We start from the raw sequence: 21,708 nt of genomic DNA on the forward strand, positions 1-21,708 counted from the left end.
AAAAGTGCATGTTGTTTTGCTAGCATGGGGAGCCCTGTGGAGACCCCCCCCATACCCCCCAGGACTGCAGTGCTGGCTGCAGGTAAGTAAACCCCCCCTCCATCCCCAGCAGCAGTGCAGTCCTGGGGACCGCGTTGCTGCCTTCCCCTCTCCCCCGCACATACTAACAGTACTCCCAACTCCTTTATAGGAGTTTGGGAAGTGCTGATCTATATAGATTTGCCCATTTCACATTGCAGTGCACATTTTTCTCCATGCCTTTACCAACAGTAAAATGTACCCCCAAAGGGCCTCTTCACATGTTGCAGTAGAAACCAGTGTACTTGCTGTTAGATCAGGGTCACTTGAGCCCCTGCCCCAGGGCCAGATCTGGGGTTTGGGTGGACCCGTCCGCCTGGTGAGTAGACCTTTCGGTTCTACCCAGATGCCACACAAAGTTCTCCTCGTGCTTAAGAGGACAGGGATGCTCTGGGCAGTTGTGTCATCCTGCCACATGGCACTCTGGAACACTGGGCAGCAGACACAACTGCCCAGAGTGTTCCTGTCCTCTGAATGAAGAGGATGTCACACAACACCAGGATAGAACACTCAGATGTGGTCCAGATGGGGACCTCATTCCCAGTGCACAGTGGTTGTGAGTTTGAGCACTGCTGTGTTAAATCATTACGTGCGGCAACTACTGATCTTCAATGTCTTTTCAGCTGCAGAAGATTTCCCAAATGTTGTAAGGAGTTGTAGTTGCTCCTCACTCTCCAACACATTTCCATGTTGTACAAACAGAGAAAAACTTATATGTTTTTCATGTTATGGAATGAGTGGCACATGTAGTGCAATCCAATATAGGTCTACTCAAAACTAAGTCCCACAATGATGAGTAGAGCTCACTCTTGGGTAAGAGTGCATAGGATTGCAGTCTAAGGGCCCAATCCTATCCATTTTTCCAGTGCCGGTGCTGCTGTTCCAAATGTATGGGAACATTTGTTCCCTTACCTTGGGGTTGCATTGCAGCTGCACCAGTGCTGGAAGGTTGGATAGGATTGGGCCCTGTCATGTCAGCCATGTTTTCAATAAAAGCGAAGAGGAGGGAATGGGGCTAGTCTTCATTTTTTTTCTAGGGGGAGCAGAGAAGGAGAAACATGAGCAAGCTCATTGTAATTTAGCATAATTAGGCAGTATCTGAAACCCTGAAGCAGGAAGTATCTTCTTCAAATATTTTATTAGTACAGCAATTATAGCCCTAGCTATTCCTGCGGTTAGTATGCATAATCTTGCTGGACATCTGGCATCACGAAACCTTACTGTAGTATCTTTGATATTATGCACTTGTTTGAGTTCTACTGGTAAGTTATTGTAATGGTTGGACATTGATGGCACTCGAAGGGTCCAGAGTTTAAAGCTGGGAGTATGAAAAGGATCAAGTCCTAATGATAAGCAGCTTCAGGGCTGGTGACCTCCTATCCTGATGTAGTCACAATATTAGTTTCTGGCTAGGAAAAGGGTCATAAAACAGATAAACATGAAATAGTAAAGCAATAGTGATCGGCTGGAATTCATGGAGTGGTGAAGCTGACAAAGCACAGATACTTTCACAGAGAAGATCCAGGAACACTAAAAAAACTGAGAATCTACAGAGCAACAACTAGAGGGTTGCAGATGAAAATGCTTATATTATCTGCAACTTGGACTCTGGTTTAACAATACTGGAAACTGTCCCTACAATATCTGTCAATCTCACAATTATGGATTATCTTCATCTTATATGGCCCGAGGATGTTGACAGGGTCCTCTGGAGCTTGAGACCGTCTTCATGTCTGCTTGACCCGTGTCCAGCTTGGCCAGTATGTTACCAAAAAGGCTGTTTTGTTTAGGGGAATTATTTATATTAGCCTTCTGGAAACTTTTGGGACCATAGGCTGGATACAAGACAGCGTAGAGCAAAGAAATCCCTTGTTTAGCTTAATGAGGAGACTGGCAGGAAGGTAACTTTCAATTATATTTTTATTGCAAAAACACACAAAGGTAACATAATACACATGGAGAATCGATAAGTATATACTTGTCTGGTGTACCTAACTCGTGGTGGATGCATGTGCTATATATTTGGGTGCATCCGAAAAGGAATCAGAAATGGATAGGGTGTAGGGAGGCATTTGAGGGGTTCCTTAATCTGCTAAACCCAGTTGCTGACTAAAGATGGGGGAGAAGGGAGGGATAGGTAGGGAAGAAGGGGGGGGGAAGTTTAGACGCACGGTATATTTACCTGTGGGGGGGGCAGTTGGAGGAAGAGTCCCGCAGGACCACTCTCGCAGGAGAGCAATCAGAGAGAGACCGCATGTGCTCTGAGTTCTCTCTTAAGAGTTGTTTTTGACCTGGAAGTCAATCCAAACTGACTGGAAGTATCCCAGAGCTGTGGGCATGCTCAGTAACACTTGGAATATGTAAAGAAAAGGTGGAAGGGTCCAGAACTCAGTTATCAGCAAAGCTTGACTCTGGGGGAGGGGGAGTAGCTTACTTCCTGTTGCTACTGGATTTGAGTCTGGAGGTGGCTTAATGGCTGTGATTTAGTTAACAATAGGTGGTAGACTTTGCTGCCAAAGTCCTCCTCCTTTAAGGTGTTTGCATATTCAGTGATTGACTTAAACAATAAAGACATTTCCAATGTCTCTCCAGAGAATGAGTCTTTCAGACTGGAGGTGGCCAACAGCATGAGAAATGAGTGAGCTTACGATTTGACTCATTTTGTGGCCTGAAAGAGAAGTTTTAGGCCTGCATTTTAGTCCATGATATATATATATAAAATCACAACTTGGAAGGGAAAAAGGGGATTTTCACGTAACAAGTACATAGAGGTGTTTGAAAACTGTTATTCCATTTTACTCAGAAGTAAGCCCATTGCGTTCAGTAAGACTTAGGCTGAAATCCTATCTTAATCACTGGAAACAAACACCTCTACTTACTGGTAATTTTCTGCAGTAAGCAATTGAAAATATTACTTGAACTTATTTCTTGGATCCAAGTATATTCTTCTCTCATCTCTGCCAGGCTTATTCGCTAGATTGATCACTCTTCATATTTATCTGCCTTGACTCCCATCTTCAGTTTTCCATATGAACTTGATTCATTTTTACCAGAGTACCTTATTAACACTGGAATCTTCCACAGTATGTGAAATATAGATGGTAATTGTGGATTAAATTTCATATAGTATTGTTTCCTAAACATCTTAGTTCTTAAAACATATTTTGTGCTCTGTATCAACATTCCATTGGTCTTCTGGATCAGTTCCTATTAAATCAAGCTCTTGCTATCAAATTTAAAGTATGATAGCCCATAGATCCAATACATCTTCTGTACAAAAACCTACTCAGTGCAAGTTGCCATATTAACTTCAATACTTTGTATGTTTTAAATACAGTGTATTAACTTGTGCCCCTGTGTTGATTAATTTAAATTAATGATTTAATGATTGATTTAAAAATTTATTGTTCTATGGTCACTGCTTAAGATCAATATTCCATTCATCTTCCAGAAATGAAAAAATCAGCATACTAGTGACTAAATCATGTGGGTTTCATTTGTTTCTTCCAAGTTAAACCTGTCCCTGTCTTGCGATTTTCTCTCTAGTTTTATGCATTTTAGAAAAGTGATAGTTTGTCACATTTTCTGCATTCTTTTCCATGTTCTGGACAGTTTATGCTGTAGTGGGTACCATACTTCTAGCTCATTTGTGCCACTTCTGCTCATCTTGGTGGCATTTCTTTAGGGGATTCAATTTTTGTACATGAGTTTTCTGTGCTCTGAGATAAGATGATATATAATTATGTTTGACCACAGGGCATCCATTTGTCCTTCTCTTGACCAGTCTGATATGCCCTAGTTTTTATATTAAAAGTGATTCACCCAGCTTACCAAAGTCACAAATTTATGATAACTTTTTAATTAATCACATTGGTCTATGCTTTCTCATTCACACTGAGTGAATTTGTGCCTTTCTTCCAAGTATGTGGTAAGCTTAATTTAATAATCAAAGTTATTTTTTTCCTTATCCGCATTGTCATAAAACTACCACATGAAGAAACAGCTAAAGTCTCTGACCTTTTTTTTTCTTCTGCCCAGTCTTCTTGGAATTAATTACATATCAAATCCTTCTTTTCACCTTCAGTTCTCAGTAGCATTTCCTTCTAACACCATGTTTTCTGTGGGTTTTAGCAGGTGCCTGTTTTTGTTTTTCCTCTGATACAATATAATGTTTATTGCTGCAAGCTTTATAAAATGACCCCAGGAGATTGTCATATGCAACAAAACAGCTTTATTTAACACTCTTCTGATCCTTACTACAATTGAACCCATCGTATGTTCTGCCCTAGTTTTCAGTTATCTGCTGGAGTTCTCCAGAACCACTTCCTTTCATATACCCCTCATAGAACACTTTGGTTCCTACTCTTACTTCAAGTATAGCAGAAGTGACTAGATTTTCGTATATGTGGTTAACTACTCGTATATTGAAATTTCCCTTTCCCCCATCATATATTCCAGGGATAAGTCTTTTGTGGGGTATTGAGAAGTCTTTGGTGCTGCAGTAGTGTCTGTTTAGAGATAACTGCTTAAGGGAGCAATCCTAACCAATATTCCAGCACTGACCTAGCTGCAATGCTTCATCTTTCGGCATGAAGAAAGAAGCTAGAACTCATCAAAATGCAAAGAACTGTGGATCAAGGCAAAGTGTAGAGTACCCATTCTTCATTTCTCCTCCTCAAACTCACTGAACAACAGTTGAGTTTTGTGAATAAGCATATCTAACCAATTTTGCATCTATAAAAAATATAGAATAATCTGGGATATTCCTTTAAGATATTCCAAACAAAAAATTTCTCCAGTTGTAAAATATGTGCAGCTTTGTAATTCTAATTCTGCCTCTTCCTGCTGCTAAAAATGAAACATGCTTCAATCCAATGGCCAAGTATCTATTTTGGTTTATGCTTTATCTATGGCAGTGCAGTTTGTATAGGGGAAGGATAACAAGTTCTCACTGTAAACATGAATTTTAGCTTCTGAGAAAAGAGCATTATAAGATAAAATTGGACTCTGATAATCAAAACATAAAAATATTGTCATATGGGTTGAGGGGAGAGGAGAAGGGAGGCTTATGTTTTTGGATTTTTTTTTGGGGGGGGGGGGGCTGCATAAGGTCTGTGGAGTTGGACCTGACTCACACCTTGACTCGCTTCTTGTAATGACTCATAACTCAAATCAAAATGACTCTATGTGGCTCAGGTCCAGTCGCAATGGCTGCGCACAATGACTTGCGAGTCAAGTAAGGGAGTTGGTGACTTGTAACTGACTTGGGCTCAGTGACTGGAGCACATCCCTGCCACTAAGCAAAATTTTTCTAAGTGCTCTTATTTACATTCTGAAACTCTCATTCAACCTTGTACTAAAATAAATTGTTCCAATGATTTGGCTATCTCCCATGATCATTAAAGAGAGCTCTATACTGAATTTCTCAATTAAAAATATGTTATAACCTATGGTGAGACCTAACTGTCATGCTAAATATGAACTGTTGGCTAAAGAAAAATGAGATGAGTGATAATTGGTCTGTTGTAGCAGTTCTCAAACCTTTTGGTGTCTGGAGCCCTTCACACTCTTAAGAGTTGTCTGAGGGAGTCCTGGGGCTCTGAGGAGTACACAGTGAAAAGCACTGGTCTATTGTTTCTCCTTGACAAAAGCTTTTTGTGTTTACTATGTTCTTTGGGGGAGATACATTAATTATTTTAATTTTATATGGTAGTTAGCAAGCAATATAATTTCTTTTTCTCAAAATACCTTGGATATGAAGAGCTTAAAGCACCCAGAAATATACAGTTGTCCTTTAGTAAACATACAGCAGGTCCAAGATACATTTAAAACAATGTCTTTGCCAGAGGTTGATTATGCTTTAAGAAACAGCAAGTCTAAGGATAGATACATTTATCACAGAAATGGGAATGGAAGACAGACCTCCTTAACAACACTGTTAAAAACCTAAGGGAATTTTTTTTTTTACCTGAAGCTAGTAACAAAAATTCAGTTAGAAGAAAAAATATTGCCAGAACTGAAATTTGGTAAGTTAAACAATACCAGATATACTCATGCTAGAATTCCCTTTAAAAACAACACACATAGTTGTGTGTCTATTTTTTCATACTTATGATGATGATGTATTCAGAATTAATATATCAGTAACAATTTGGGTGCAGGTTTCATACTTTTATTGACATATGTTCCTGCATCATCCTTGAAGCATAGTCTCCTTCAAGGAATATTTGTCTTTGGCAGGAAAGGCAGGGTGTAAATGTTTAAAAAACACTTGTACCCTGGCCGCCATCTAGTGAATCCAGACTTTCTGTATATGGACTTTCACCCTAAACAGGGGAGCACTTTCCTCAGCATCCCATTTCAGACTTTATATATATATTTGCTATGTGGGAGGTGGTGTGCTTCAGGAAATTGAAGAATTTTTCTTAACTATGATATTGTAGGCTGGAAATGCAGGTTAGAATAGAAGAAAGCAAAACAAGCTGAGCATAATACAGACAAACAAGTGTTCATAAGAACATGTGGAAATGAACACATAAAAGGTAGGTAGTAACAGAATGGAAAGCTTATCTATATGAAAATGTTTCAGAATAAAACTCTACACACAGTAACTTTGACCTTCGTCTCTGTATGTTCAGAAAAAAACCCAGGAGTGCAGAAAGGGTCTTATAAGATTCAACATGCTTTTATCATTTGAATTTTTTTCCCCAGATAAGGAAACAGGCAGACCACATAGGCTGCACTTCTAATCTGCTGTTTTTTAGATTCAGTAAGACCTACCAGTATGAGGCCAATAAGACCTCAGTGTGTATTCTCTTTCAAAGGAATATTACTTGTATGATTAATCAGTGTTTTCTGCATTATAGGCCTGCCTCGTCCCCTCAGCTTTCACACGATGATACTCATTCACGCATTGAACATTATGCTAGCAGGTATGAGACCAGCTGGTTAGGCAAATCTTTCTTTAAACATCTTTTTAAGCATCATCCTCATCCATCATCATCCTCCCCATACAAGCTTTAAGAAATTAAGGCTGCAATCATATTCACAATTAGCTAGGAGTAAGTTCTGGAACTCAATGGAATTTACTCTTGAGTAGAAATAAGTATTGTAAGTTAGGGTCATTGTGAAATCCTAGAGTGGATGGTTTATGTGTCTACTAACTTTTCCTAATCAACTGTCAACTAACTAACTTGCATGCAGAATGATTACGTAAGGAACGTAATACTGACTTAAAATAGGAAATGCCAGAGCATGCTTTTGCTTATATTTAATGCTCAGGTTCTTCATTACACGTTCTTCTTTCCAGAGATATGATTCAAGGGAATCCTGCAGTGACCATATACTACAAATCTGCAGTGACTTTTCATGTTTGCAATGTTTCAATATACAAGTAACAAATGATACAGCATAATAATTCAACTCTGATGTATTATAAGAAAAATATATTTCCTCACTTTGAAAAGTCATCACATGATGCAATGGTTCATATTTTTTAAGAAGACTCATCACATCAGCAGTAGAGTCCTGGCTAAGTTCTAATCTTAACTTTTTGTTCCTGCCAAGCAGGAAAATTGAGGGAGTGGGCTTAGCTAAATAAATAAAAAGGACATTTTAATCTAGACTCAGATGAAAAAGTTGAATTGAGATGTTCTACTTGTTACATGTTTTGAGCAGCAGTTGATCTTCTATAAGACTATAGACCAACATAATAATAACTAGTAGCAAATGAAAGGTCATGTGAGGGCTACAGCTCCAGAATCCCTTGTGCTGATCTCTTTACATATGCAGATGCTTTTTTCAACAGGCAGAATATATAGCAAAGCTCAAAGTATTTTTTGTTCTCTTTAGGCTAGCAGAAATGGAGAACACCAATGGAACGTATCTGAATGATAGTATTTCTCCTAATGAGAGCATGTAAGTGTGCCATCACTATGAAATAATGGGAAACGCCTTTTCTATATGCATCTGAATCTCTGTGAGTTTTGAAAAAGTGGGTAAAAATGTTATTCATTAGATCAGTGATTTTCAACCTTTTTTGTCTCATGGAACACGGGCAAGGTACTAAAATTGTCAAGGCACACCATCAGTCGTTTGAGAATTGACAAGGCACACTGTGCTGTTGTTGGGGGGCTCACATCCCCTAATGGCCCTACAAATAAATGACACTCCCCCAAACTCCCACGGCACACCTGCAGACCATTCGCGGCACACCAGTGTGCCATGGCACAGTGGTTGAAAATGGCTGCATTACATATTATTGCAGAGCAGTAATGTCAAAAACACATTAAGACTATGTTTTTCAGGACCATTTTCTTTTTCGGATTGGCCATCATGGGCAACAAATCACTGAGTATTCTCATTTTTGTGCACTTTGCCCTGCTGGGCTTCAGCACATGTAACTAAGCACAAGTTAACAAATCTAGGCTGCTAGTCACCCAGGTTCTGTGGTTTCCAGGTAAAGGCAAAGAACTGTGAGTGATGGCCATGCTGTAGCTGACAATTGGAAAAATCAATGCAATACTCATTTTTTGAATAGTGGACATGTATACTATAGATCAATATTTATTTGAAACAGTATTTATAAAAAAAAAATTGATAATCATAATTTGAATTTCTAGTGCAATTTATACCTTCAAAAGCAAACTGAAAATATGCAGACCTTAAGAAAAAAATTATTTTGTTTTTTTAAAAAAATTGTTAACATATAAGAGTGCAATTTTTGCTAGGGGTACTCTTGCACATAGCCATGTAGAGTGAACAGAAACACATATAGCCACATGAAAACCCCATATACAAGCAAGTGATGATAAAGTTTGAGCAATCAGCAGATAAGGATTTGGATGCTGAGTGCTAAGTTAATTGAATTTTAACCCAACTAGCCTATAACTGCAGGCACTGGAGATGGACCTCAGACTGAATTACAAAAGTGTATTATTTGTTGAGACTTTTCACAGGCAGTAATTCCACAGGTACCTAAGTTAGTAAGGAACTATTTATCTTAGTATTACCATCAGAAACGTATTCCCAGTTGCTGTAAATGGAAGCTCTGCAACATATCCCGTCTCCTTCCTATTTTTGCTGACCCTATGTAAAATTCCCAAAGATATGCAAACTCGTTGACCAGGTGTACATCACCGCAGACATAATCAATGTAATTCTGTCTCGCTAGTTATTTTCTCCATAATCTTAATCTTTATTGTTGTATTATGTTAAAATAGCCTGTGTAGAAATTTTCATTTAATCTAGTAATAATAAAAAGTGCACAAAAAATACAGTGTTCCATAAAACTTTGCTAAACTAATTTACACAACAAACAAAAGAAAAAAAATTAAGACGCTGGCTGTAATCCAAGACAATACCATTAATGATACAGTGGCATATACAGGCTTTAAACTTCATAATAAAGGTGCAGAATGAAAGGCACAATGTTCTAGTTGTCCAGTGTTCTAGGGCAGGGTTGCTGCTGCTGTTTCTTCCATCTTGATTCCAAGTCATTGTTGTTACAAATCATGAACCGAAGCTTCTAATTACACTAAGGGGAGGGGTTTGTCAGTACATCTGAACTGGGTTGTTGTGGTGTTAAGGCACATTTATCTCTCATGGCCCAATACTATCCAGCTCAGGAACAGTGGCTTCAAACAGTTATTGCTGCATCCTGTGCTGGTATTGAGCAGGCTGGCGGTCTCCTCCGAGTGTCCCCTTACCCCAAGTAAAGTCCCAGCCTAATTGGGCTTCTCAAGTCTGCACCATCTGTTTCACTGGTGCAGACTCGAGAAGCCCTATGCCCAACTTTCAAGCCTGACATGGGGAATAAGATTCAGTAGAGAAGGTCTCCATCAGTCCCACCGCCCTCCCGGACCTGTCCCTCCCCCAATTCCGCCCTCCTTCCACCAAGAACACTTCCCCCATGCCCTTCTGCTACCCTCCCCATACCCCTCACTGCTCAGAGCTTTCCTGCTCTCTGTCACTGGCAGGGGCTCTGACTATGGCAGTCGACAGGGTGGTACAGGTCTCCCCACTGGTACTGTTTATTCCCTGGTGGCATAAAGTGCCTTATGGCATGTTTACAACACTCAGTGCCAGAGCTGCAGCATTGAATTGAGCTTCCCATCTTTCAGTGCTCAAAAATTTGGAGATGGGATCCTGAACATCTCATTCTAGAAGACAGACATACTGGGATAGTAAATTGAAGCAAGAGATGCAGCAGCAACATCAGGCACAGTTCCTAAGATCTCATTTTGGCATATTACTACCTTCATAGGTAATCACCTGAAGGATTTCCCTATATTTCTTTGCAGTTGTCTTAATTCATCTGTGTTTCATTCTCTCCCTCTTTCTTCAGGCAGGCTGTACTAAGCAGTTTATAAGGAGATGGTTTGGCCCCTTTGGTGACATACCTCTTGCCTGGAGTAAGCCATCTTATCTGGCTGGAACTAAGCCAGGATGTTTCAAGTGAAACATTTAGCATCAATGGAACTGAACCATTTGCTCATAAACCATTTAACATATTCAGCCTGAGTCCCATGTTTCTGCCAGCAGCCAGGAGCAACAACAGGGATGGAAATTTCACTCTGCCATGGTTTGGTGCCCACTGTGCCAAAATGTGTGCAAAGCAGTTCACTGGGTTGGATCATTATTTTATTTTGCACTGTCTCATCGTTATTTTGAGGATAAAGAAAACTTGGTGGTCACCTTGCTTTCCCCTTCTTCTTCTTCTTTTTTTTTTTAAACATAAAAGAGATGATGAGCATTTGCTAATCCAGCACTACTGCCAAAGTCTGAATCAGGAATCCCCACTCAGTCAGCCTAGAAGTCCTGCACAGATTCTGATTTCTTTGGAGAGTGAAGAAAGAGGTGAGCTAGAGAGAATCCTAGCTGACCTGGAGGAAGAAAACAGGTGGGTTTTACATTGGTATTGCATCCATGCCTACATTTATGTAAAACATGCACGTTGTAACATTTAAATCAAGGAGCAAAGTATTGAAATATGAGTTGCATCTGTTCTGTGAATGTCCCATATATGACTTCCTTGGATTAGAGATTACAAAAGTTTAAAAGCAAATACTTAAAAACCTATTTGTCATGTTCAGCACAGCAGTGAATAAACACTATTGGGCTTTATCCTGCTTTGCAAGAAATGTTTGACCTGACAATACTTTTAGAAACGTCGTTGCTGTCTGCAATCCAATGTGCCGGCACACATTTTATCTTTATTTGGGCTGAAAAGGAAATTACCAGTGTGTGTGTCCTGTGCACAAGAGGATCTTTAAGTTCCCATAGATGAATATTTGAGCCATGAGTGCTCTGGAATCCTTGAAAGTTGTATTTGTGTTCCGTCCATTCCCATTTGTCTACTGTATAGTTTCTACACCTTGCCATTTTTTCAGCACTCTGTATCAGACAAGGTTCTTCATATCTCTGGGCAGACTTAATTTCAGACATTTATGACCTGTTGCTTTTTTCCACTAAGTTTCAGGGAAGCGCAATGTTGCCACTCAGACTTTTGTGCGCCTCTTGCCACATAACATCTGCTTCTGATATACCTTATGTATGCTGCATCTGAACTGATGGAGTGGGTTGATATTCCAGATTGGGATGTCGAAACTTTTTGGCAGGAGGGCCACATCAACTCTCTGACACTGTGTCAGGGGCCGGGGGAAAAAGAATTAATTTACATTTCAAATTTGAATAAATTTACATAAATGAATATATTAAGAGATGGAACTTATATGAATGAATGAAGGTCTTGCAATAGCTCAAGGCCTATAAAAGGCCTTGCACAAAGCAAGGCCAACCTTTCCTTTGCTACTGCTGCTGCATCACAGATGTGAAACAGCAAGCTGTGGAGGGAGCCCTCGTCCCACAGCTCACGCAAGAGGTCGAACAGTTGGCTATCACGCTGAGAGCAGTTGCATCAGGCCAGCATGGGCTCCAGCAAGTCTCCGGAGGGCCAGAGGCTCATTGGAGACTAGGGGCTTCCTGAGGGCCAGATTGGGAGTCCTCAAGGGCTGCAAGTGACCCTAGGGCCAGGGTTTGGGCACCCTATTCTAGATAGAAACCTTAGAAGCAAAATTAATATAGCCAATAGAAAAGAGGCAACTTGATTTTTATTTCTGGAAGGGCTGAGTACTGATTTTGTATCCCACCCCCAGTGGTTATCTGATGTCCTGCTTAAGTGTTTATGCAATCTGTTTTTTTCCACAGTGGAATGTTGAGTAGGGCTAGCTCTATGACTGCAACATTACTTTAATATTTCAGTTACTCTGCATTTTAATGGATGTCTCTCTCCCCCCACAACAATATTTGTGTGTCCCCCAATTTTTTTGTTTATCTCTCTAACCAGCTCTTCCCTCCAGACTCTCTCCCCCCCAAAACTTCTTCTGTTTTCCATAACATTTGAACAATTTTCATGCAATGGCTAGTGTCAGGCTTATATAGTGGTATCATCAACAGGAGAGTTGCTAAAATAGGCATGGGGTGGGTTTGTGCCAGATAGTATCATCAGTGAAGTCAGATACCCTGGTTAGGGGTCCGAGGCAGTTGCTAAATCACATACACAGCTTTCCCAATAGCAACAGTGGCACTGGTGGAAGGGAGAATTTCATTTCCCAGCAGAGGTAGTACAACCTGGAGGGGAAGATGTCTTTATTGCCTCTTGCAGCTGAAAGAGAGACCCATTAAGTTTTTGGAATAAGAATCGCCGTTTGCAATACACTCATTCTGCCTTGCCTTTAAATTGCATTGCTATGTGAAAAGCTTAAAGAATTGTATTCATACCCTAGAGCAATAGTTCTCCAATCTTACTGGAGCCTTTGGCCATCATTGTAATATGATGAATAAAAGTTAACGATGAAATTACTGTCAAGAGCAGCACGATTACTGTCTTCTGTACAATCATTGCCATCGTTTAATGAAATAGAGCAATTTAAAAAATACTTGATGGGAGCTACTTTCATATAAACCACCTACCAGAATACTCTGTAACTATAGAATTAAATAATAATAAACAGCAGGGTGAGTAATGAAGATGGAGCAAATATGGAGAACAGGTATTTCAGCTGAGTTTTGAGAAGATACTGACCCAAAGGAATACAAAACAGCTCTTCTGTTCACTAGAAACTGCAAAGCAAAAGATCTTGTGCTCATTCAGCTATAGTGAGATTGTTTGAAAGGACTCTCATTCATTGTGCAGAACACTAAAAGAAGCTCAAGTACTGCTTCTTTCCAGCCTAAAAGATGGATATACATATGAACATACACATATATCTGCATTGAAAAAAACAACAAAAAAACACTCTTGGCCACAAATGGGAATGCTGTAATAAACTTACCTGCCCCCCTGTAATAAATAAACCTGCCCCCCACTGGTGTGCCAAAAGGCATGTGTTATATCTACGGGGGGGGGGGTGGATTGAGAGGGTTTGGAGGGGAAAGGGGATTAAATCACCTTATTTTTCAGTAAGCCACCTGCTGTCCTCAGATCTGCACCAGCTCTAGTCCGAGAAAAGAAAGGGGACAGGGAGACTGCAGGATAGGATCCGGTGTGCACAATTGCCGCCAAACCCACTGTCTCCTATAGCCTACCCACCCCCTGTTCCTCCCCCTCCCCTTCCCATTTAGCCCCACCCCCACCTCTGCTTTTATGTGCCCCAATGGGTCTAGGACAGTGGTTCTCACACATTTAGCACTTGGACCCACTTCTTAGAATGAGAATCTGTCAGGACCCACTGGAAGTGATGTTGTGACCAGAAGTGACATCATCAAGCAGGAAAATTTTTTACAATCCTAGGCAGCAATCCTACCCACTCTTACCCAGGAGTAAGTCCCATTTACTATCATTGTTAAAAGAATATACATAATAGCTTGTTAAAAGTACAGGTCTGTAACATGGCCCCCATGCGGGGCAACTGGCAACCTACCAGAGGCATAATAAACCTCTTGCTTCTTCTGCCACTCTGAGACTGCAAAATAAAATAAAATAAAAATTTTAAAATTAAGAATGTCACCCACCTGGTGGCTCACAGTACATGTCTGTAGGCTGCATTTGGCTTGGCTGCTCACAAGGCTACTATAAACATTTTGTAATCCCAGGTAATGAGTTACATTTGTCTGTTGGCTAACACCATTCCTTATTCTACTGAAAATAGTCTTTAATCTGTCAGATCAATAGTCAACTTTCTATTTCAAGGAACTATAGTATTATGATTAATACTAGTAATTCATGAATGAGTTCAGAAATTTGCACTGTTCTCAGATTTAAGGCTGATCCAAATGTTCTCTGTTTTTAAAACTTAAATACAGTGTTTTCCCTTTGCAACAAGACATATTAATAAGGCGTGGTAGCCTGCAGGCACATCAGCTTTGTTGTGCAATGACATATGTTTCTCCGCCAATAAAATCACCTGGCACAAATTGAATGTTAGCAAGGAGTATTACAGAATACTGCCAGTTCCTGTGCTCTCACTCATTTTGAGAGGATTATGCTTTTATCTCTCTTCTGCTTTCCCTTTTGCATCTCTGTCTTTTAAGAAATGATCTTTTTCTGAGCCTAATTCTGACTGACATGAGCAACGCTACAGAAGCCTAGCTAGGACCATGTTCTTTTTTTGTTCCTCCCACTGGCTTAAAACTGCGTTCCAGAATTTGGTAAAAATAAAGAGGATGTCTTCCCTTTGAAAAATAATTTTTTAATGGTTATAGTGACAAACTATTTTCTTGCATCAATCACAAAATGTGAAAATCAGGTTTTTAATACTCAGAAAGGAAAGAAACTGGAAGACATACGGTAAAGTAAAACAGTGACCTTTCTCTGCCAGATAAACTTCTGTCCATCGTCCCTTTGACTTTAATGCATGTTGCAAATGTCACAGGGTCCAAATCAAAAGACCTCTTTCCTAACTGGGCAGCGCTGAACATTGAAATATATGCAGAGTTGTTTACTTTGAATAATTTATGTAGGTTACAGAACTTGGCTCTTGGTGCCACATTTGCATGGTCTTGGCACAGAATTTTGACTGATGGACTGATTTACTTTCAAGCACTGCCCTGGATATAATTCTAGAATCTGCACAACATATGGTGGAACCACCAAAGAGGTTAGAGTTCTGAAGAAATAGTGATCTGCTCATATTGATCATCTTTTTTTTTTATTATTCAAAGTCCTGTATCAAGGACCCTTCACACCAGCTACATATTAATGAATTAAATCATATCAGCAACGGTGAACTGACACCTACTAATCTAGTTGAACTGAACAACAATTACAAAATGGGGGGACGGGATTTTCTCTTAATAAGAAATATGCAAGTCTAGAAATCCAATAGGGGTTTTTTTTTGGTAACCACATCATTCATGAGAAAACTAAGCTGCATAATGCTCAGCAACATTATTTCTAGAATCTGCAAAAAGACAAGGGCTTATACCTCAAAATGGCAAGCCACTCTCCTTAAGGCATTCTGTCTCTGTGCTCTAAACTTTGAGCCAGTTGCTTCATTTTTAGACAACTGTAGACCTAATGTTGTTCTTAAAGGAAACCCATAATTAGCTGTACAGAGAGGCAAATGGATTCTACACAAACTCAAAAAAGTGAACCAATCTAAATATAAGTACTGCACAGAATGCAGTTAATCTGAAGAATGCTGCTTAGGACATATTGTCTGAAATTTGTAGTGCTTTAAAAAGGTAAGCCCTGATATAATACTTAAACATTATCTGTAGCATAGGTGTGCATTCTTTAGCAAAACAAACATGCTTGCGCTTTGTAGCACTGATTAAGCTACAGGCATATCTAGACAAGTTTGACTTTGACTGCTATCTGTACATTTCATCAGCCTGGAATCTAAACTTGGAGTCCCGTTTGTAAACTATGAAAGACTTCTGGAATGCATGGACTTGTGCCATATTCACCTCTGCAGCCATTCCTTGTCCAGTGTCTATATCATGGGAAAGTATATTCATCTGAATTGGAAATGTGACAGTGGTACTGGATAGCAATGCAGTATAATGACTTTTCAGCACATCTCCCTAAGGCAGGAAATCACTTTCAAATCCAGCTCAAGAGTTAAGTGTACAGTCTCTATGGACTAAAACCATTAGCCAAATATACTTGTATTATCACATGATAATGAATTGAAAGGGGAAATCATGGTGCTAAAATATGGTGTCACTTCTACTTGTCGCTATAGAAACTTGCAGGCAGAATATGACCGACTGAAGCAGCAGCATGATCACAAAGGACTGTCTCCACTGCCGTCCCCACCTGAGATGATGCCAGTTTCTCCTCAGAGTCCTAGAGATGCTGAACTCATTGCAGAAGCCAAGCTGCTTCGCCAGCACAAAGGTCGTCTAGAAGCCCGAATGCAGATCTTGGAGGATCACAACAAACAGCTGGAATCACAACTGCACAGGTTGAGGCAGCTGCTGGAACAGGTGACACCTCAGTCTTTCCCTTTGAGCTGTACAGAGCTTTTGGCTAATCAGGGCTTAATAATATCTAAAGCAGGGGTGTCAAACATAAGGCCCAGGGGCCCCTGGAAGCTTTTTATCTGGCCCTCAGGCTCTCAGCTGCTGAGTAGTGCTGAGGTGTTACCACTGAAACAGTGGTCCACATGAAAATTGGGCTGTCCCATATCTTGAAATTTGATCAGGATTTGTGTATTTTCTCTTCTGTCATTTGCAGTTAATGAACTTCTATATGAGAGCAAGGTGCTGATTTCTGGCCATCAGCTGCTTAATAATGTCACTTTCTGTTTGATGACATCATTTCCAGCCCTCAGCAGGCAATCTGAATGCTAACTTCGGCCCTCTGTATGAAACAAATTTGACATCCCTGATCTAAAGTAAATGGAAAAGTTAACTTCTGACCATCTAGGTGCTGACTGTAGGAAGAACAGTGTTAACACTAAGTCTGTAAACAAGTCAGTCTAGTTTTCTTTACACTGAATCTATTACAAATATAATTTAGATAAATAAATTTTAGTGTAAATATTGTGACGTATGTACCTAGCACAAATGTATAGTTCAGCATGATCAAAGGTTTTTCTCTTCTCTGTTATGATAACCAATATATTTGCTTTTGATTTTTCAGCCTCAAGCAGATTCCAAGGTGAATGGTACAACTCAGTCTTCTCCTCCGACGTCATTACAGAGGTCTGATAGTAATCAGCCAATGCTTCTCCGTGTAGTTGGCAGTCAGACTTCAGAATCCATGGGTAAGATGACTAGGCTTAGGATGTTGAGAAGATGGAGATTGTTTGCAATGTAAATTCAAGTCTCTTCTTGATCAGTAATCGTCTGACTAGTGATGTTTGGCATTCAGATGTTTCCAGAAAATAAGGGCTTGTTTGTACGATTATCATATACCATGGTAATGATTATAATATTTTTAAGCACCTGCCATACATAATGTGAAATTTCACAATGCCAAGTTCCTACCTACAAATTTGCACTCTTAAGTAGATACACGTCAACAAGAAGCACGAGGGGAAAGAAGACGATGGAGGAAGAGAAGTGCTTAGGACAAAGGCAGGAGTTGGCAAACTTAAACTATGGTCTTCCTGAGAGATTAGTATTCAAAGAATGTAGAGCTATGCGAGAAATAGGAAGAGAGATTAAGGAAGAAAGATAAAAAGCTCAGCAGAGTACAAGCATTTAAAAGTAAATAGTCGAATTTTAAGTTGGACATGATAAAGTAAAGGAAGCCAACTTAAAGGAAAAACAGGAGGTGAAACATGGTCATATTTATGAAAGAGAAAAATTATATAAACTGTGGAATGAAGAATATAAATTAGTGGGGGAGAGTTTGGGTGTGAGGGATAAAGAAAGACCAGCCAAAGAAACATTACAATAATCAACACTATATAGACTAAGAATAAATAAGAGTTTTAGCAGTATTTTCTGAAATAATGAATTGTAGAAATACTAATGTTGGTAGTGACCTTGCAAGATCGGCTGCCTTATGTGAGAGCAGGAAGAGGGAGCAAGGCAGGCAAAGACACTACTATACACCTACTTCTGAATCAGCTTAAAGTGATTCCTTATCACTTTATATCCCCTGCCTCATTTTTAAAGGAACGTTGTCCATGTGTAGATGGGCTTTTTAAAATTACCTTTTTAGAAGTCTGCTGTTTCTAGCTGTTACCATATTTTCCCCTGTTTTCAGTTCTTTCCTCAGGTATATCTATCTTTTATGGCTTTTCAAGAGCTCTGAAAGCTTGGAAAAAAAGAGCTCATGCCGCAGCCCATGGTCAGCCCGTCAGTGTTTTCATCATTCCCATTAGTCTCCTCCTTCTCTCCCTTCCCCAAGCTTACATTGCAGCAGGGCAGGGTGGGTGCAAACCAGCAGCAGGGCAAGGTTGGGGGCCCCAGGAGAGCCCACTTCTGTTCCCAGCCCACTTCTGTTCCCAGAAGCTACTCTAGAGTTTGTACACTAGTATTTTTTTTAAGACATTTTGTATCTTGCCTGGAATCCTAAGCAGCTTGCATGGGGTTCCTAGGTGGTCATCAATCCTGGCACTAGTGAGACACACCTGCTTAGCTTCAGAAAGGTGGTTATTTCTGAAGATCTTGTTTCCTCAGGAGGTGGCGCAAGTCCGAGGAGACCCATAGGGGCCAGTGGCCCTTACCCAGGAGTAAGGGAAAAGTTTCCCCTTGCCACTGGCTGAGCCGCTTCTGGCCCCTATCCTGCACTGGATACAGTGCAAGTCTCTTGGCTTACCTGTTCCAGCGCAGGATAGGATTGTGCCCTTAATCTCCTAGAAAGACACGAAGGTTGTGCTTTGGTTGGAATCAATAGAGCTATATTTATAAGTTTCTACCTAAAATCTAAACTGGTGATTTTCAAGTTACATTTAAGAACAATAATGCCTTAGGCAAAAAGGATTTTGTTCCATGTTGCCTGTTACTCCTGTACTCAATTTAGCAAATGCGTTATATGCATAATAATATGCAATTTTAGACCAGCGACAAAAGAAAATGAAATCTGATGTTCCTCATAACTTCTGCACACATTTTAATAGCTTCATTGCATGTTATCCCCTTTTTTTTTGATAACATATCTGGGATAATTGTATGCCAGTAAATCAAAAAGGCAGACAGTAACTTCCAGTTATGAATAGATGTATCGGTCATTGCCTATTCATTAAGTTTACAGTGTTGTAATTTTGTGCTCCTCATAAATCTTGCTCTAAAAATGACATTTCAATAACTTGTTCAGAAAGACCTGAGCCTTCCACTCCTTAGCCTAGTTTAGCTGAAGTATTTCAGACAGTGCACTCCCCAGTCCTGCTGTGCCTTGCTTTCAGTATCCATATAATGTTCTTCCAACACCCATGTTTTGCTGGCACAGCAGTTGGTTCGTTCTACCCTTATTACTTTTTTACCGTAAAGCCAAATTCTTAGAATGGCATCATTAGTCTTATTGACTTCTGTGGGGGCAAGGGATAGCCGCATCCCTTGGAGGCCACATTAAATTAGTCCACATTTTGGTTGTCACCATCTGGAGTCCTGTTCATTTGCAGCAGTTCACCATGTGGGTAAGAGTGCTTTTTCTCCATGCAGTCACAAATTGCCAATATAGAGACCTGCCTTAGCAGGGAGAATATGGGCTGGTTTATTTGATGACCTGCCTAGATTAGCCTTAATTCATATATTTTGAGTTAAATAGTTCGTGGTTTCGGCTGAAAGGTACCAGACTACAAGAGTCATGAATAAGCCTTTCAAAGCAAGAGAATAAAAGATGATCTTGCATCAGAATGAGTAATTCTATAATATGCAACATTAAACTGAAATTAGTTTGGCCATTTCTGTTGTCTCCATCAGCACTATCAACACGCATATTAATCTAAAATGATCAGTTCATATTGAATGCTAGAATTTTAAGAAAAGCCTTCTGTAGTAACTGAAATTTTCATTTCAACTCAGCTTCTTAATTGGATCATCGAACTTATTCAAGGGGGCAAACGTATTGTGCCATGTTAAATGTCACTATGAAAATGAAAAGTCATTTTCATAGTGCAAGAGACCTTTCATGCAGGTCTCATCTGATGCAATTAAACTGTCAAAAGTGTGAATGCAGTGTTTGTCAGCTCTGAGTTACTTTGCTAAGAACTGCATTTTCAGAATGACCACATAACCATTAAAATGCAGCTTGCAACCACAACTGGTCTGAGTAAAGGAACTCTAATTCTTTTCTAGTAATTCTTTCCCATTTTTTTTTAGTATAGATGCTTATGAGTTTTAAAATAATTTATTTTTCCCTCACAGACTGCAATACTTCATACAGTACTTGGAACAATTGTGATAATTTAGAAAATGATGAGGTTTGTCTGTGTGCATGCATATATATTAAAATTTCTGTTAAATATTACCCAGGAGAGTTTATTTTAAAAGAATGACTTAAATGTGGTGAATTAAGCAAACCATGGCAATAATTTTGCAAAGTGCAGCTTGTATAAGTCCCAAATGAATCACTGACAGTCACAGACTTGCAGTCAGTGGCACTGTTTATGTAGCAAATGTTTTCTGCAGGATCTTGTTGAAAGCCTTGTGCTTCTGTTTTTGTTTTTTCAGGTGAGGATGATCTGCTCAGCCCTCCCCAGGACACAAGCACAGGGTTAGAAGAGGTTATGGAACAGCTAAACAATTCCTTTCCAAGTACAAGAGGTAAGCTTCTGTACTCAGAAGCAAAGACTGCCAGTTAAATTATATGTGATGCAGGTTTCTTGCAGATCAGTATCCTGTTCACAGACAATTCTGTAGGTGAAAGAGAGTCTAGCAGCACCACAGAAATCTAGAAAACCTTAGCACTTTGCTTTAGCTACGTTTCTTCCTCTAAAATACTTTGTAGTAAAGGAAGAATAAGAACCATTCCCATATAGCAAGGGTGGCCAAATTTGCTTAACGTAAAAACCACATACAATAAACTTCAGATGTTTGACGGCTGCAAGATAGATTTTTGAGAGCTGCAATAGTTAAGGCACATTTAAATTCTTAATTATATTTACTTACCATTAACATTAAACTTATGTTTTAATCCAGTAGACTCTCAGTTTATACCCAGTAAATAATTCTAAAGCTTGAAAATTTCTAATTTGCCTTTTATATTAATTGTGATGCAGAAAGGAGCTAAACAAACATATTTCTGAAACAGTGCACCATTTCTCCAATCCAGAGTCCTGTGTGTGCTGAGATGGATCTCTTGTAGGTGTACATTCATTTTCATGCATCTGAAAAAGATTGCTGATTTGGAGCATTCGTACCTTTGGGTTTTTCTTTTTCCCCTTTTTGTCGGAACTGTTGCACCTACTTGAATTTATGAGTTGTCCCCACCCCCACCCCCACCCCAAGCCCTGTAAAGCACAAATAGCCAGACACAATCATTCACTCAGAGTAATTGAGGGTCTATTTCAACACGATAAACTTTTCTTTCTAACATTTTCTTTCTTTGTCAAAGCAGAGCACAGAAAGTCTTTGAATAATGTTTCCAAGAAGCATTTAGTGCTCTAGAAAAGGTCATTCCCAATTCTGGCTACTACATTATACTACCATGGAAAACCCTTGGGTTAAAAGAAGTATTTTCTTTCTTGATAGAGGGTGAAGTGAAGTAATTTTAAACCTGTCTCCATGAAA

The 21,708-nt window shown here is 39.6% G+C and overlaps 1 protein-coding gene across 4 annotated transcripts in view; it reads left to right on the forward strand.

Annotated features, from left to right (window-relative positions):
- The window catches only part of DMD (dystrophin), a 1,248,719-nt gene that overhangs the window by 1,211,937 nt on the left and 15,074 nt on the right, over positions 1–21,708 (forward strand). For 3 of the 4 annotated variants that reach the window (XM_066619666.1, XM_066619670.1, XM_066619668.1), the window contains 6 exons: positions 6,945–7,010; positions 7,930–7,995; positions 10,820–10,978; positions 16,266–16,509; positions 17,168–17,291; positions 20,650–20,742. In XM_066619666.1, coding sequence (XP_066475763.1) covers positions 6,945–7,010; positions 7,930–7,995; positions 10,820–10,978; positions 16,266–16,509; positions 17,168–17,291; positions 20,650–20,742 — 752 coding nt within the window. The remainder of the gene's footprint in view (positions 1–6,944; positions 7,011–7,929; positions 7,996–10,819; positions 10,979–16,265; positions 16,510–17,167; positions 17,292–20,649; positions 20,743–21,708) is intronic. The other variant, XM_066619667.1, reaches the window with a different exon arrangement.

This window comes from Tiliqua scincoides, chromosome 3 (assembly GCF_035046505.1).
Source record: "Tiliqua scincoides isolate rTilSci1 chromosome 3, rTilSci1.hap2, whole genome shotgun sequence".
NCBI classification, from domain to species: domain Eukaryota; kingdom Metazoa; phylum Chordata; class Lepidosauria; order Squamata; family Scincidae; genus Tiliqua; species Tiliqua scincoides.